The 15,121-nt window shown below is 47.5% G+C and overlaps 1 protein-coding gene across 3 annotated transcripts in view; it reads right to left on the minus strand.

Moving 5' to 3' along the window:
• PLEKHH1 (pleckstrin homology, MyTH4 and FERM domain containing H1) overlaps positions 1–14,837 on the minus strand; it is a 48,443-nt gene extending 33,606 nt beyond the window's left edge. The window contains exons 1-2 of one of the 3 annotated variants that reach the window (XM_082734042.1): positions 14,706–14,837; positions 7,395–7,553 (exon numbers count right to left, since the gene is read on the minus strand). In XM_082734042.1, coding sequence (XP_082590168.1) covers positions 7,395–7,520 — 126 coding nt within the window. In that variant the 5' untranslated portion in view covers positions 7,521–7,553; positions 14,706–14,837. Of the gene's footprint in view, positions 1–7,394; positions 7,554–14,287; positions 14,425–14,632 lie in introns of those variants that run through there. The other 2 variants (XM_082734041.1, XM_082734043.1) reach the window with 2 other exon arrangements.
• Between the last annotated feature and the right edge of the window lie 284 nt (positions 14,838–15,121).

Below are 15,121 nucleotides of genomic sequence, written 5' to 3' on the forward strand. Positions count from 1 at the left end.
AAGCCCCACATCAGGCTCTCTGCTCAGCGGGCAGCCTACTTCCCCCGCCTCTCTCTCTGCCTGCCTCTCTGCCTACTTGTGATCTCTGTCAAATAAATAAATAAAATCTTTTTTAAAAAATGGTTTTAACTCTGTTAAATGCCATTCAACATTTTTTGTTTTTTTTTACTAGATCTTTTGTTTAATTCAAATCCTATGTTTAGTCCTAAATATTTAAAATACAGCACCATGGGGCTGCCCTGGTGTCTGACTATAGAAAAGGAAGGAGTGAAGGGGCTCTGAGTCTTCTCTGTGGGTCCACTGCTCTTCCGGGGCACCTGGGGCTCAAGATGCTGAGAGGCCGTGGAGGGAGTTCGTGCCCGGAGCTCTCACTGTCAGGGATGTAAGGACCCACACGGAGCGTCCCCGAGACAGATTCTGGGGCCTTGCCCACAGACGGTTTTATTGAGCAAGCGTGAGGCACAGACCTGGGAATGCGCTTGGGAAGAAAATCTCGGGTGATCCCGATGTAGGAGGCCCACAGACCACACTCTGGAAAACACTAGACTGGCCACAGGATGCAAAGCATAGCAAAGCTTCTGGGCTACATAGTGGGGCCAGGCCCGTATTGGCAGAGCTTCTCGAATGGCTTCATAGGGGGTACAGAACGCTATCAGTACTGAGGTTCCAGAAAAATACTGCAGTGGACCCTATCAAAAATAGGTAGTTAGGAGAATGGAAAGCCTCTTTCTCTCTCTCTCTCTCCCTCTCAACGTGTGTGCACACACGCACAGGTACACACAAGCTCATCCACAGTGAATGAACGTTCTAGAAGGCATCTACTCCCAAAGCAAACTGGATCTGTCAGCTAAGGCCAATTCTGTGATGACTTTATGCAGACTTCAACATATTTCCAACTAGTCCTGAGAGCCCTAGTACTCTCCTTTCACAGTTCCTGGCCTTTTCGTAAATTCTGAGGTACGCAAGGAAGTGTTTTTCTGGCCTCTGTGTTCCAGCCATACATTGAGAAGCTGAGGGCTCCAGAGAATTGCTGCCTCCGCACAGTCCCTGGCCTGAGGGGGGGGCGGAGCAACAGTCATTGTTCTTTTGTTTAAGGGGACTGAACCACTTATGTGTTTACAGAAACAAAAAAAAAGTCAACCTACACATTTTTGGTATATAAATGTAAACTGGGTTGCTGCGTTTCAAAACCTTGGTTGGTGGAACTAGTAAGAATTTCCAGAAAAGAGGGAGTGCACACAATCCTACTGGAAGGAGCCTTGGGAAAAAGCCACTTCAGTGAAAAATATTCAAGCTAAAATATGAGGGATGTTGGGGTGCCTGGGTGGCTCAGTCATTAAGCGTCAGCCTTCGGCTTGGGTCATGGTCCCAGGGTCCCGGGATTGAGCTCCGCACTGGGCTTCCTGCTCTGCGGGGAGCCTGCTTCTCTCTCTCCCACTCCCCCTAACTGTTCCCTCTCTTGCAGTGTCTCTCTCTGTCAAATAAATAAAGTCTTAAAAAAATAACAATAAAAATTAAACATGAGGGATGTTTCATTACATTACTTCTTTTCAGTAAATCCACTCAAAACCCCTTTGGGGAGCAGAGAGAGATAAATACATAAAAAGCTTAAAACAAAAAACAAACAAACAAACAAAAAAGCTTAAAACATGCGTTAGTTCTAATACTGAGGCCGTGTGTTCATCATGGTCATTCCTACTGTGGACGGCTCCTCTGCGCAGTTACTACACTCCCACTTTTCTGATGGGATGACTGAAGCACAAGTTTAGCAAGAATGAGAAAAAAAATCCCAGGGACTTTCATACCATCTATAGATCCTCCTAGAACAGTATCAAGTTTTAAATTGATCTGCAGCCTTTGTGACTTCTTCAGCAGAGCAAGGAAGAGAGCAGGGTGGGGGGCGGGGAGGACGGGACGGATGGACGACGGACGGACGGACGGACGGACGGACGGGACAACGGTGGGGGAGGATCCCAGGGAGCAGAGCTAGATGTGAACTCTCCGGCATCAGCCACCCCCCGACTCCTGTTCTGGACAGAAAGTGCACCCTCAGTTCATCTGGCTCCACAGTGCGTGGTCCTGGCAGCCTGGGTGTCCATGGCAACGGCACACCAGGCCTGGTGTGGTGCACCAGCAGAGAAAAGTCTAACACTGTTTCCCCTCCCCTGCCCTTCCTCGCCCTTAGGTGAGGGATTATGCGGTAACCTCGATGTCTTTTCTTTCAGAAAAATTTGCTTTTTAGCACAGATCATTCCGCATCCCAAACAGCAATTCTGCAAGAGGGAGGCTGTAGGGTGGGGAAGGAGGAAGGGCACATTTCCAAGCCTTCATAGCCCATGGGCGGGATCTGATCCCAGGAAGGGCCACTCCCCGGGGAAGCACCCAGGCTTGGCCTGCCCTGCACCGCAGCCAGCCTCGAGGGAGCGAGGGAGCGGCTATCAGCCAGCCAGGTGGTGCAATCCCCACGGGCTGTGGCCGAGTGAGTGGGCTGGCCAGAGGGACCCAGAGAGCTGACCTGGCTTAGCCGGTATAGGTGGGTACTGGTGATGATTAACTAGTAAGTTCTAGGAGCAGCGACAGAGACCCGACCTGGGCATGGCCCCAGTACCAGCTCTCATGAGAAACCTGAGTCATCTCCTCTTGTGATCTGAAACTTACCTTGACGCATGGGGGAAAATCTTTAAGTGAACTGTTGAACCTGTCCTGTGGGTTTGGGGATGATTGCAGGTGACAGGCCCAGCCCTGACATTGAGCAACGTGGTGTTTATGGCTTTTAAGGTTTCCTGCCAAGAGGTCTGGTGTTGGGCTACTGTCGTGGTACTCTTCCTCAATTCTCCCAGCCTATGATCCCTAGTCAAGATGTCTTTCTCTATCCTCTTCCCTGGCACCCCAGCCTCTTCTGCCCTGTGCTAACATGCTTCCCCTTTCTTTACCCAAGTCACAGTCTGAGCCCCCAACCTTTTCGTGGGAGGGCATTCCAGCTACATGACAATCAAAGGCAGCCTGGAAGAGGAGATGGGGCCACTCTTACAAAAGTTCAACCTACTTACGCCCAAGAGGTTGTGGAGGGAGAAAGTGTGTTTACTGATGTGTTTAAGGACCCTGGGGAACAAGGGAGGAAGGCACTGTAAGACATTTTTTTATTATGAAATATTTCAGGAAACACATGGAGAATAATATTTTAAAACACGTATCCACCATTCAGCTTTATCAGATCTTACTTTCTGTTGTCTCTGCTTCTGACTTAAGAAATGGGCCACTACAGAGAGGCGAAGGCCCCAGTCTACTCTTGGATTTCACTTCTAGCATCAACCCCAGGTTTGGTTGTGTTTATATTTTATCTCATTTGCATAGACCTCTAATCAATAGATAGACTGTCCTGTAGGTTTTGAAACTTCATATAAGCCAAATTGTTCTCTACATGTCCTCCGGATCTTTTTTGGTCAGTGCTGGTGCTTGAGATTTAAGCACGTAGCTCACCCAATTCATTTCTACCTGCAATGTAGCATTCCGTCCTACAAATACCCTCAGTATGTTTACCCACTTCCCTGTTGATAGACATTTAGGATATTTCCAAATTTTCGTACAGCAACACTACATTCTTGTATGTGACAAGACATTTCTTATATAAGTCTCCTATGACTGATACATTTGGATTTATTTCTCCTGTCGCATTTTCTGCCTTCTATTTACTCCTTTTTTTTTTTTTTTTTTAAATACTCTTGTTTTTCCTTCCTGGTCTAGATTTAATAGACTTTATTCTATTTCCCTACTCTACTGATTTGAAAGTTATAGACTCTATTTCTACTTGTCATCATCATTCTAGACTTAAATTCCAGGCTAGTGACTCCTCCTTGATCCCCAGGATCTGTTTTCCTCTTCTTTCTCACACAAAATAAAGCCTCCAACTTTGAACAGAGCACATCATTATCCAGAATAATGACTGCACTTTCCAATCTTCCCTGCACCTGGGAACGACCATGAGAATAAATTTTGGCCAATGGGATACGAGCAGAAGCGATGAATGGAAGCTCCAGGTCATACATGTAAAGGGAAGAGGCTGGAATGTGGCCATCATGGGAACCCTCTTCAACCATGCAGCAGACATCACCCCAGGACTATACTGCTCAGGTCGGCAAGGTTACACGAGAAGGAGATAAACAGCTGCTGGTTTTAAGCCGTCATGTTTTTGGGTTCTTTCTTATGGCAGCCACCCTACAATCTAGCTAATACGGTCAGCAGATTTTTAAGAAATGCATACTGCCCAGTTTCGTTCTGCTGCACAAGTCCAAGGCTGCACAACCTTCATCAAGTTTGGGAATTTTTACACCATTATCTCTCCAAGTAATGTTTCTCCTTCATCCTGTCCTCCACTTCAGGTACCTTATAGGATCTTGTCATCCAAGCATCCAGGTCTCAGCCTCTGGGCCTTTCTCTCTCTGTGCTGCATTCCGGATGGTTTCTTGCATTGGCCCATCTTCCCACTCTATAAGCTCATCTCCATGGTGCCTCATTGGATGTTTAATTCAACCGTTGAACATTTAATTGCAGTGAAGACATCTTTTGTTTCCAGCAGTTCTATTTGGTTCTTCTTCCAGTCTACCTGATCTTTTTGGATAGTGTCTTGCTCTTGTCTCACATGCTCAATCATTTCATTACCTCTTCAATAATTTTGAACTCATTTATTTTATGGTGTCTTGCCAACAGTTCCTTATTCCAAATTCTTATGGGATCTAGTTGTGTCTGCAGACTCTAACTCAGGACAGATTATTTTCTCAAGCATTTAGTCATTTCGGATCATATGTGCATCTTTACTATGGGTTTACTATGGGATAACATGAGGATCCTGTGTGATTTGGGTTGAGGTCTTGTTTCTCCAGAGAGGTTCTCTGTCTGTTCCTACGAGGTCTCCAATGGGTATCACTGGCCCAGAACTCAGGGTTCTTAATCCACACAAAGAGTATAAATTCTAATGCTAAGCCAGTACCATCATCACACTTTCCAGGAATACTTTTCTTTGGCTTTCTTTTGTTTTTTTCTGCCCCGAGCCTTGGCTAAGAAGCTGTTCAGTCATCTCCCTGTGTTGGCAGATGATTTTCTTTTCCTGGTCTACCTTTTAACTTAGAGCAAAAAACTTTGATAGTCCTCACTTTACGGTAAAAGTTTCAGTTTAAGCTCCAGCTTCCAAAGGGCCAGACCTCATCTCTATCTCCACAGATTAAACCCCAAACCTCTCATCACTACAGGGAGGCCATTCACACAGCCCATCCTACTGAGCTGTCCAAGCTGAGTACCACTTGGGTTTTCCCTCTTTGTTTTTCATAGTGGTCTTTTTTTTTTAAGGTTATTTTGTGGTCCCTATCACTAGGAACAGAAGTTTTTTTCCTCTGAGATGTGTTTTAAACCAGCTGGGAGACCCTTACTCACCCTCTCCTCCCCTCCCACACCTTCCCCAGTAACCTATCCTAAGGCAAGGTTCTCAAACTTTATGAAACTAATTTCTAGGCGCTTGTTAAACATGCACATTATGAGTGGCACCCCCAGGAGAATGGGACCAGGAGGACTGGGCGAGGGGGCATCCAGGAATGTACAAGCTTAATAAGCACTCCATGTTTCTGGCATGGGTGGCCCCAGGACCACCCTTTGAGAACCACTATTTAAGGCTGGCTTCCCTTCTCCCAAAGTGGCCTAATTCTACCCTTTCTCTTAGTACCTGAACCATGGCCACAGGAACACAGCCGGTCTCTGTTTTGCAAAGCCTGAACTTGGAGACAGCAGTGCCAACAGACCCAAAGTTCACAAGTTCTTATTTAGGCTGAACCAGTGCTACTATCCTCGGCAGTGGAAATGCAGGGGTAATGTCAATAAGTTGTCTTCCCAAATGCCAGCTTGTGGAGCTATCAGTAAAACTGGACATTTCCTCAGGCTTTACTTGTCAGAATTGGAAATTCCTTGGAGAGGGGTGGACTGAGTTTTACTTTTGCCATATGAAAGAAAGGGTTGGCTACACAGATGGATGATGCAAACAAAACTAGAAGAGAGCTGATTCAATTAATATACAATTAATATATTATATTATGATATATTATATATAATGTATAATTATATATATAATATATAATTTTTTTCCCTTTAGTACAGGTCTCTACTCTCCGAGGTTATACTCCAAAGTGTTTCTGAAAGTCAGCTATTTAGAATTCATCTTCCCAGAGAAATATTACAAATGATGGTCAGTTTCCCAGACCAGACCACCCAAGCCTATAAAGATAATAATCATTCCCGTTTAAGACGTATTCCATGGGGCGCCTGGGTGGCTCAGTGGGTTGAAGCCTCTGCCTTCGGCTCGGGTCATGATCTCAGGGTCCTGGGATCGAGCCCCGCATCGGGCTCTCTGCTCCGCGGAAAGCCTGTTTCCTCCTCTCTCTCTGCCTGCCTCCCTGCATACTTGTGATCTCTCTCTGTCAAATAAATACATAAAAATTAAAAAAAAAAAAAGACCTATTCCATGCCAGAACCTTTATATATGTGACCTGACACAATTCTCAAAATAACTGCAAGGCAGACATTTGTGTACCTGCCTTAGAGGTGAAGGGACTTGCCAGGGTCATACAGCCAGTAAGTTGCAGGTGGTACTGGCTCCAAAACCTGTGTCCTCACCTCCAGGAAACCAGGCTGCCTTCCACAGCTCCTATGCTTAATAGAGGGTGACAGCAGGGTGTGGCTTTCCCCTCTTCTACCCTAAGAAGATTACAAAAAAACTCCTCCCTCTTCCTTTCCCACACTGAAGAAGAAATATTAAGGGAATAATAGAACCTCCACTATAGCCACCGTTGGCCCAAGAGGTTATGGAGGGCCGAGAAGATTTCTATCACTTCTCTGGAGCAGGAAAGAATGCAAGACGACAGCTTAGTAAGCTGCTCTGATTTGGGACTTAAAAAAAAAAAAGTACCCCGGGTTTCATTTTGCAGGTGTGCAAAGTATCTCATTAAAAGTTCACCTTTCTGCAATGAGTAGTAAATAAGCCCTAGGGATATAATACACAGTATGGTGAATATAGGCAATAATGTTGCATTATAATCATCAAATTTGCTAGGAAACTGGAACTTCATTATTCCAACCACTAAAAAGAAATAACAATTACATAACAGGATAGAAATACTAATTACCACTACAAAGGCAACCTTATTATAATATACAAATGTATCAGATTAATATGTGGTATACCTTAAATTATATAATGTTACATGTCAAATATACTTCAATGGAAAATTAATTAATACTTCAAAAAAAGAAGCAGTAGCAGAAAGTTCACCTTCCCCAACTCTCCTTCTCTAACTCTGGCCCTGTCTGACATTGACCTCTGCAGGGAGGTTGGTTAGCTCTCCAGGACTCACCTTGTCAGCAAGCAGCTCCCTGATCTTGCTGGCCTGCAGGCGGAACCGGAAGAGCTGGGTTTCCAGGGCCAGGCAGCGCTTCTGCCAGTCCACGCTGGCACGGGTCTCCACCTTGAGTTCCGCCATGATGGAGTCAACTTCTGGCTATTTCAGGGATGCCTGGGAACCAGTACAGCAAGAGGAGAAGATAAGGAAGTGTGTGAGGAGGAAGGCGGAGAAAACAGAGCTGGGGAGGTGACTGAGTCATTGCCATAGCCACTTTTCTTGGCTGTGTGTCCCATTCCATCGTAAGCTAGCTAAGCAAACTCAGGGAATCACAAAGTCTGAGAAACTGTAAGGCAAACCTCGTCTCATTTTTATTTAAAGATTTTATTTATTTATTTGTCAGAGGGAGAGACACCAGAGCACAAACAGGGGGAGCAGCAGGCGAGGAAGAAACAGGACGCTGGGATCATGACCTGAGTCTAACTTAAGGCAGACACTTAACCAGATGAGCCACCCAGGCATCTCCCTGGTCAGCAGAAAGTAGGGCCTCATTTGTTTTTCATTCAATTATCCATTTAACAAAAATGTATCCATGCAACAAATACTTATTTTTAAAAAGATTTTATTTATTTGACAGAGAAAGAGTGAGAGCAAGAGAGTGCACAAGCAAGGGGAGCTGAAGGCAGAAGGAAAGGGGAAGCAGGCTTCCTGCCGAACAGGGAGCCCCATATGGGGCTGGATCCCAGGACCTTGAGATCATATACATATAAATGACTTAAATGTGAAATGATATAACGTCTGCGATATGTGCTTTAAAACACTTCATAGGAGGGGGCTAGCAGTGGTTTGGGGAGGAGATACATGAAATAAGATTTATCAAATTGCTGGTAAGTTTTGAAGTTAGGTGATGGGCATCTGGAGTTCTTTATACTGGTTTCTCTGCTTGAATGAATGCCTAGAATTTTCCGTAATAAAAATTTAGTTTTTTGGTTTTGTTTTGTTTTTTTTTAATTCCTTTTCCCTTCTTCAGGAGCCACATGACCTGGGAAAACCCAGTCGCCTCCTGCACTGCTGCTAACACAACCCTGGTGACCAGTGAGCCTGTCCTCCATAGGTTAACCGCCTCACATTTGACTTCTTTTTTTAATCTTCTTTCTTCCCTTCCTCCCTCCCTTCCCCCTCCATCCTTCCTTCTTCCAACTATCACATTTGACTTTTGTAAGTATCTTTTTACCATAGTACAAATAGCTATCATTTATTTATCATGAGTGGCTTCTTTAATCCTCATGACAATACATAAGACAAGGTATGGGCATTGTCCACACTTATGTAGGAGGTCACTGAGGAATTCAGAAGCTACACAGAGAGTTCTAGAGCTAGTCAGTAGTGGGGCTGGGATTCTTTTTTTTTTTTTTTTTTAAGATTTTATTTATTTATTTGACAGACAGAGATCACAAGTAGGCAGAGAGGCAGGCAGAGAGAGAGAGAGAGAGGAGGAAGCAGGCTCCCCGCAGAGCAGAGAGCCCGATGTGGGGCTTGATCCCAGGTCCCTGGGATCATGACCTGAGCCGAAGGCAGAGGCTTTAACCCACTGAGCCACCCAGGCGCCCCGGGGCTGGGATTCTTGTTCCAAAGTCCCTACTCTGAGCAACTGTGCTTCTTACCCATCTAAAAACTGGAAAGAATTCTGATTTTACAAAGAGTGAACTGGATTGTGAAGAATGAGAAAAATATTTTATGGGATCTTTCAGCATCCTTGGCAATAAGGTGAACCTATATTCAAGGTTTTCCAGGGCATCCTGGTCTCACACATTCTGACACCATAACCTCCATAAGCGTAGACATGTATCATGTGTCCTGACTTTTCATTTAAAATACAGGGCCAGTGGACCTGTAGAGAAGCCCCACAAGTATACATTGACGGGTCTAGGGTCTAAGTCTTCGGGTTCTGGGCAGCTCAGAACGCTAGACATGTGACCTCAGTCCTGCTCCCCGGGGACTGTCCTGCTGAACAATCCCGACATTGTGATCTCCCAGCAATTCCCACCTCAAAAGACTGGGACCGACTGGAACGGGCAGGAAGACAAAAGACAAAAACAAAACATGACCTTCTCTGAGCTAAGATCGCAGCTGAAAAGACAAAACAGAACCTTGTGGGGCCTCCAGAGAAGGCCGGGAGGCCTCATGGTGTTTGATTTGCTTTGTCCTTCAAAGGGATTTTGCTTTTCCTCATATTTAAAAAAAAAAAAAAAAAAAAAGTGTGGCAGATCTGAAAGTAGGACCTGGAAGTCTTGCAGCCTAGCTCAGGGCTAAGAATCAGCGGTAACAACACCCAGGTAAAACCAAGGGGTAGGGGAAACTTAATCCTTGCGTGCCACTGAAAGGTTTGGTGAATTTTAATTCCCTCTTAACTGGCTGTCAAAGCTGCAGCTCTGATTCCATGGGGACAGTGGACAAAATCTCCAGGAGCTCTGGAAATAAAAGACATCACTGTCCTCTGCCTAGCCCTGAGAGTTGAAATTATACCCAGCCTGCAGGGAGTCCTGTCCCAATCAAGCAGCTTATGACATCACACTTCTGAACAGATCAAGTGCTCTGCTGAAGCCTCTCCCTCGCCCTGGGAATGTGGCAAGGGGGCTGGACCTGTGCTAGGCGTGCCTCAGCATGTGAGAAGAGCTATGGGCTTTCAAGAGGGAACTGGAGCAAGGGGCCTGCTGCCAAGCACGTGCCCCAGAGGCTCTTCCAACAGAAGTAGGTGGTTGCCGCAGCAGCTATAAAACATTAAAGGTTAAGGCAAAATACCACTACGTTGAACTTCACCTGCTAAGTCACCTTGCACTTGTACCTCCAGTAAAGATGTGCAAATATGAGCAGAAAATAATTTACAGAATGGCTAACTTTTCAAAGTACCATGAAGGCGTGATTTCTCTCCGTATCCTCTCAGTATCCCTGTGATGTAGGACAAGAAATATTATTCACAAAGAACAGATGAGAAATCCTATCACATCTGTGACTTGAGACACGGAGCTAAGGAGAATCAGAGTGGGGCCAAGAATCCCGATCTCCCAACACACAGAACATCCTCTTTCCATGTACATGCTTCAGTGGCGGTGGTGGAGTCTCAGGGCTAGCCTAACACAACACAATGGCAAAACAGATGGGACAGAAATGAGAGGAGGGACAAAACCCAATACAACTGTTCATTTTTTATTCTGGAAAGCTTCATATATATACAAGAACTAGGGAGAACAGTACAGTGAGTCCCCATGGGCCTCCCCCCGCAAGCTACAAGGATCAGCTCCTAGTCACTCTTGTGAAACCCACTTCTCTTGATTTCTTCTAGTGCCCAGAGCGCTAAACTGTTTAGCAGGTGACAAATGACCGCACAGCCTGAGGCCCTGCTTTGGAACTCCCTAAGTCCTCTGGCATCCTGGAATGACGTAGCCGGGGAGGGTGGTGGAGAATGCCTCAGAGGCAGGAGCTGTCGTTAGGTGACCTCAGACTCTGGGCCAGTATCAGAGAAAACACAGACTTGACCTGGGATGACTTTGGCAAGCGTAGGGATTTGACCAGAAATTGACAAGATGCTGAGATTAAATATAATTCAACCAACTTTTTGTGAAGTGATTCCTACATGCAAAGTCAGGAACATAAAGATGAATAAAGATCTCATGGTTTGCAAGGCTCAGGTCAACAACGGTGTATATCCTGGAACTTTCCTACAAAGAGAACAAGCCAATACAAGACCTTACACGGAAGAGGTCAGAGGTCACTGCAGGAGGCTTCCCTAGGGAACATGGACTCTGTTCTGGGTACAGTTTCCACTGGGCTCTCCCGTGTCCCCTCACTACGGTTCACTACCTGAGTGTGAGCACCTTTTGTGATTTCCACTCACTAGTGATGGGCCACCACCATCTTCTAATAGTGCTACACTAGGCTGACCACCTGTCCAACTGTGGGAAGGGAAGAGCTTTGTGGCCCCTTTCTGAGGATGGAGCTGGGGGTAGGTGAGTGGACACAGGGCACATCTGCCCACACCTTGTCATATGATCAAGCCAACAATATGCATTTTACTCTTGGGGGCTGAGTGGCACATTTCACAATGCTGGAAGAGATAGGAAAAGGTGAGCAAGTTCCAGCCTTCGGGGATCTAAATACCGGAGGGGACTAGGACAAACAGGAATAGCATCCTTTAAGAACAAAACCAGTACAGAGGAACAGCAGAGTGTAGTAGTTAAGATTCCCCCTTCCAGCGCCAAGCAAGCCTGGGTTTGAGTACTGGCTCTGGCCCTTAATCTTGTGACCTTAAACCATCTGCTTAACCTCTCTGAGCCTCAGCGCCATTTTGAAATTGAGAGCAATGATATTTGAAAAGGAGGGCAATAATATTAGGTTCAATCACATGAAGTTATCAACATTTAACCATTCTTTTGACCTTCAAGAATGGCAAGTTCAGGGGCATTTAGGTAATTTAGTCGGTTAAGCGTCTGACTCTTGGATTCCACTCAGGTCATGATCTCATGGGTTGTGAGACTGAGCCCCACAACCATCTGGGCTCTGCTCTCATCTGAGATTCTCGCCCTCTGCCCCTCCCCCCACATGCATTTGAGAGAGAGGGAGCCTCTCTCTCAAATGAATATACAAATAAATAAATCTTTTTTTTTAAAAGGCAATTTTAAAATTTTTAAATTTTTAAATAAATACTAGGTTTGTTTATTTATTTATTTATTGAGAATTACGGGAGATATTACAGAAGCTGGGCACTCAATGATAGCTTCATTCACAATGAAAAGGCAAACCACCAGTGTGGACATACTAGGAAGATGTGGCCCACAGATGTGTTCACTACCAGATCTGCCTCAGAAAGATCAAGGGATCTTTAAAAATTCTTTTCTTTTTCTTTTCTTTTTTTTTTTTTAAGATTTAATTTATTTATTTGACACAGAAAGAGAGACAGAGAGAGAGGGAACACAAGTAGGGGGAGAGGGAGAAACAGGCTTCCCACTGAGCAGGAGCCTGATGCCGGGCTTGATCCCAGGACCCTGGTATCATGACCTGAGCCAAAGGCAGATGCTTAAGGACTGAGCCACCCAGGCACCCCATTATCTCTTTATTTTTGAATACTGAACAAAAGAGTATAAGTTACAAATGCTTCCTCCCACCCCTGTACCTCAGCCACAGTTTTCCCCAGAGGCAACTGTTTACGGGGTTTTACGTCTTTCAGAGATATCCAGTGCAGACACAAGCATTCATACATATGTTGCAAGCACATACACAAACACAAATGGTGTTTACACATACACACTGTACTTCACCTATAACCGAATTCCTGTATCTGCATATACACCTGACCCGTCTCCCCTCCATGCTTTTTAAAAAAAAATTTATTTATTTATTTATTTATTTGACACAGAGAGAGAGAGAGAGAGAGAGAAAGATCACAAGCAGGCAGAGAGGCAGACGGGGTGGGGGTGGGGAAGCAGGCCCCCCCTGCTGAGCAGAGTCCAATGTGGGCCTCTATCCCAGGACCCTGAGATCATGACCTGAGCCATAATCAGAGGCTTAACCTACTGAGCCACCCAGGCGCCCCTCCCCGCCATGCTTTTTAACAGCTGTGTCGTATTCCGTGGTGTAGGTATTACATTGATTTTATTTAAGAGTCCCTTACTGACAGACATTTGGGTTGTTTGAAACCTTCTGCTAAAACAAACAATGCTGCAACAAACATATGTCATTTCACATGCCTCAGAGTGTATTTGAAGGATAAAGTCCCAGAAATGGAATTGGAGGGTTAAGCAATACACATTTTTAAATGACCAAATAGTCCAAATCGCTTTCCCCAAGACTACTGGAATTCATACTCTAGCAAGCAATCAGTGCCTATTCCCCCATGGAGGAGGTCAGTTTTGAATTTGACAGAGAGGGAGAGAGAGCTCAGCGGGGTTATCACAGAATGCAGGATGGTGACTCAACCGCCAGCCTGCTAGGACCTCTCCCCGATAAGGAGTGAGGGAATCCTCACACCTTAAACCAGCAGGTATAAAGCACTCTTGAAACCATAAGGAGCCCAGAGTTCCCCACATGGATACACAGCCTCGCAGAGAGAAGGGAATAGGAATGAGGAGTGCACCCCGGGGAGCCAAGTAGGGGGTACATGTTTCTTCCCCCTAGCTGCTGACTTCTGAAGAGGGGAGGGAGCACCACGTTTTCTCAACTCAGCTGTCAGTTTGAGACCACACTGGCGGCCACCGCCGTCACCCAGCTCTAAGCAGGTCCCCTCAGGAGCCTATGGGACGGAAGCTGACTGTGAACCCCACACTGGAATTTAGGAGGCTTGGGTTTGAGTTTTGCCTCTTCCACTTTTTATCTATATGACCTTGGGTAAATCACAATTTTTTCCCCGAGTCTGTTTCCTCCATTGTAAAACGGAGATAATAACGTGCAGAAACACTAAAACCGAAGTTCTATAAAGTGTCAGTGACATTACCACACACAGAGTCTGGCAGAGAAGACAGTCCAAAAAGCCCGAGGAAGGAACCCACGACTTTTCCAACGAAACTGTTATTAAAGCGATCTTCCAAGTATAAGTTTGACCTGGAACGAAGGCTCTGTCCAAAAGGGTTTTATTAGATGGACTCACAATAGAAGGTTATAGAGACGCCCTGGCAGGGAGAAACCCAACAGGGAGCGGATTCTACTCCCAAGTGCGGGTCTTCCCGGCCTCTGCCACCCCCATTAAGGCTCCCTGGTGACAGAGTCCTCTCTAAGGCTCCTAGGACACAAAGCCCCTGCCTGTCACTCAGTGCCCAACTTGTTTTCTTTTCTGCTTGGCTGACCTGCCTCTAGGAGCTGAGCCTGACCCAGCAGAATCCGTAAAAGAACCGCGGAGAAATCACAGAAGAGATTACCTGAGCCAGGCGGGGAGGCGAGCGGGAGCGGGGCCAGCCAGCCAGAGTCCGGGCAAGGCGGAGGAAAGCCTGCAAGTGCGCCCGAGGGCCCTTCCCGGGGGCAACTGGCTCCAGCCGGTCCCAAACTCCCGCTCCTCCGGGGGAAGGCGACTCCTCGCCGCGCGCCGCCGGTCCCCGGTGCCCAACCGCGGAGGCCAGCGCCCCCGGCGCCAGGTGGGGAGGCACCTGCTCCGGATTCGCCCCGCGGCCGGAGAGACCGCGTCCTCTCCGCCCCACTAAAGCCCTCCCGACCGCCTCACAGCCCCCGAGCCCGTCCCTGCCCGCGGGGCGCGCGCGGCCGCTCACCTCCGGCCGGCTCGCCTGCGCTCTCGCCGCCCACCCGGCCCCCCGGCGCCCTCCGCGCGCGGCCGCCGCTGACCTTGCGTCCTTCTAGCCCGACTCCGCGGCAGCCGCCGGGTCTCCGCTCCGCGGCTGCAGGGGTCGCGGGGGGCGGGGCGGGGCGGGGAGAGGCGAGGCGGGGCAGGGGCCGGGCGGGGTGCCGGCGGGCTGGCCGCACAAAGCCGAGACGGGCCTCGCGGCACCCCATTCAACGCCGCGCCGCGCCGCGCTCCCTCCTCCCCGCCGGCTCCTTAAAGGCCGAGCGGCGGCGCGGCTCCTCGGGCGGCTCGGGGAGAGGCACAGGAAATGACCTCAGCAGGCTCCAGCCTCCCACCTCTCCGCACCGCTGGGCTCGTCCCTGAAGGCGGCGGGGGTCTCCCGGCCCCGGCCCCGGGCTCTCCGCGAGGCACCGCACCGGCTGCCGCGAAGGGCGGCCGGGTGCCGCGAGACCTGCTT

The sequence above is a fragment of the Mustela nivalis genome, assembly GCF_964662115.1.
Source record: "Mustela nivalis genome assembly, chromosome: 6".
NCBI lineage: Eukaryota > Metazoa > Chordata > Mammalia > Carnivora > Mustelidae > Mustela > Mustela nivalis.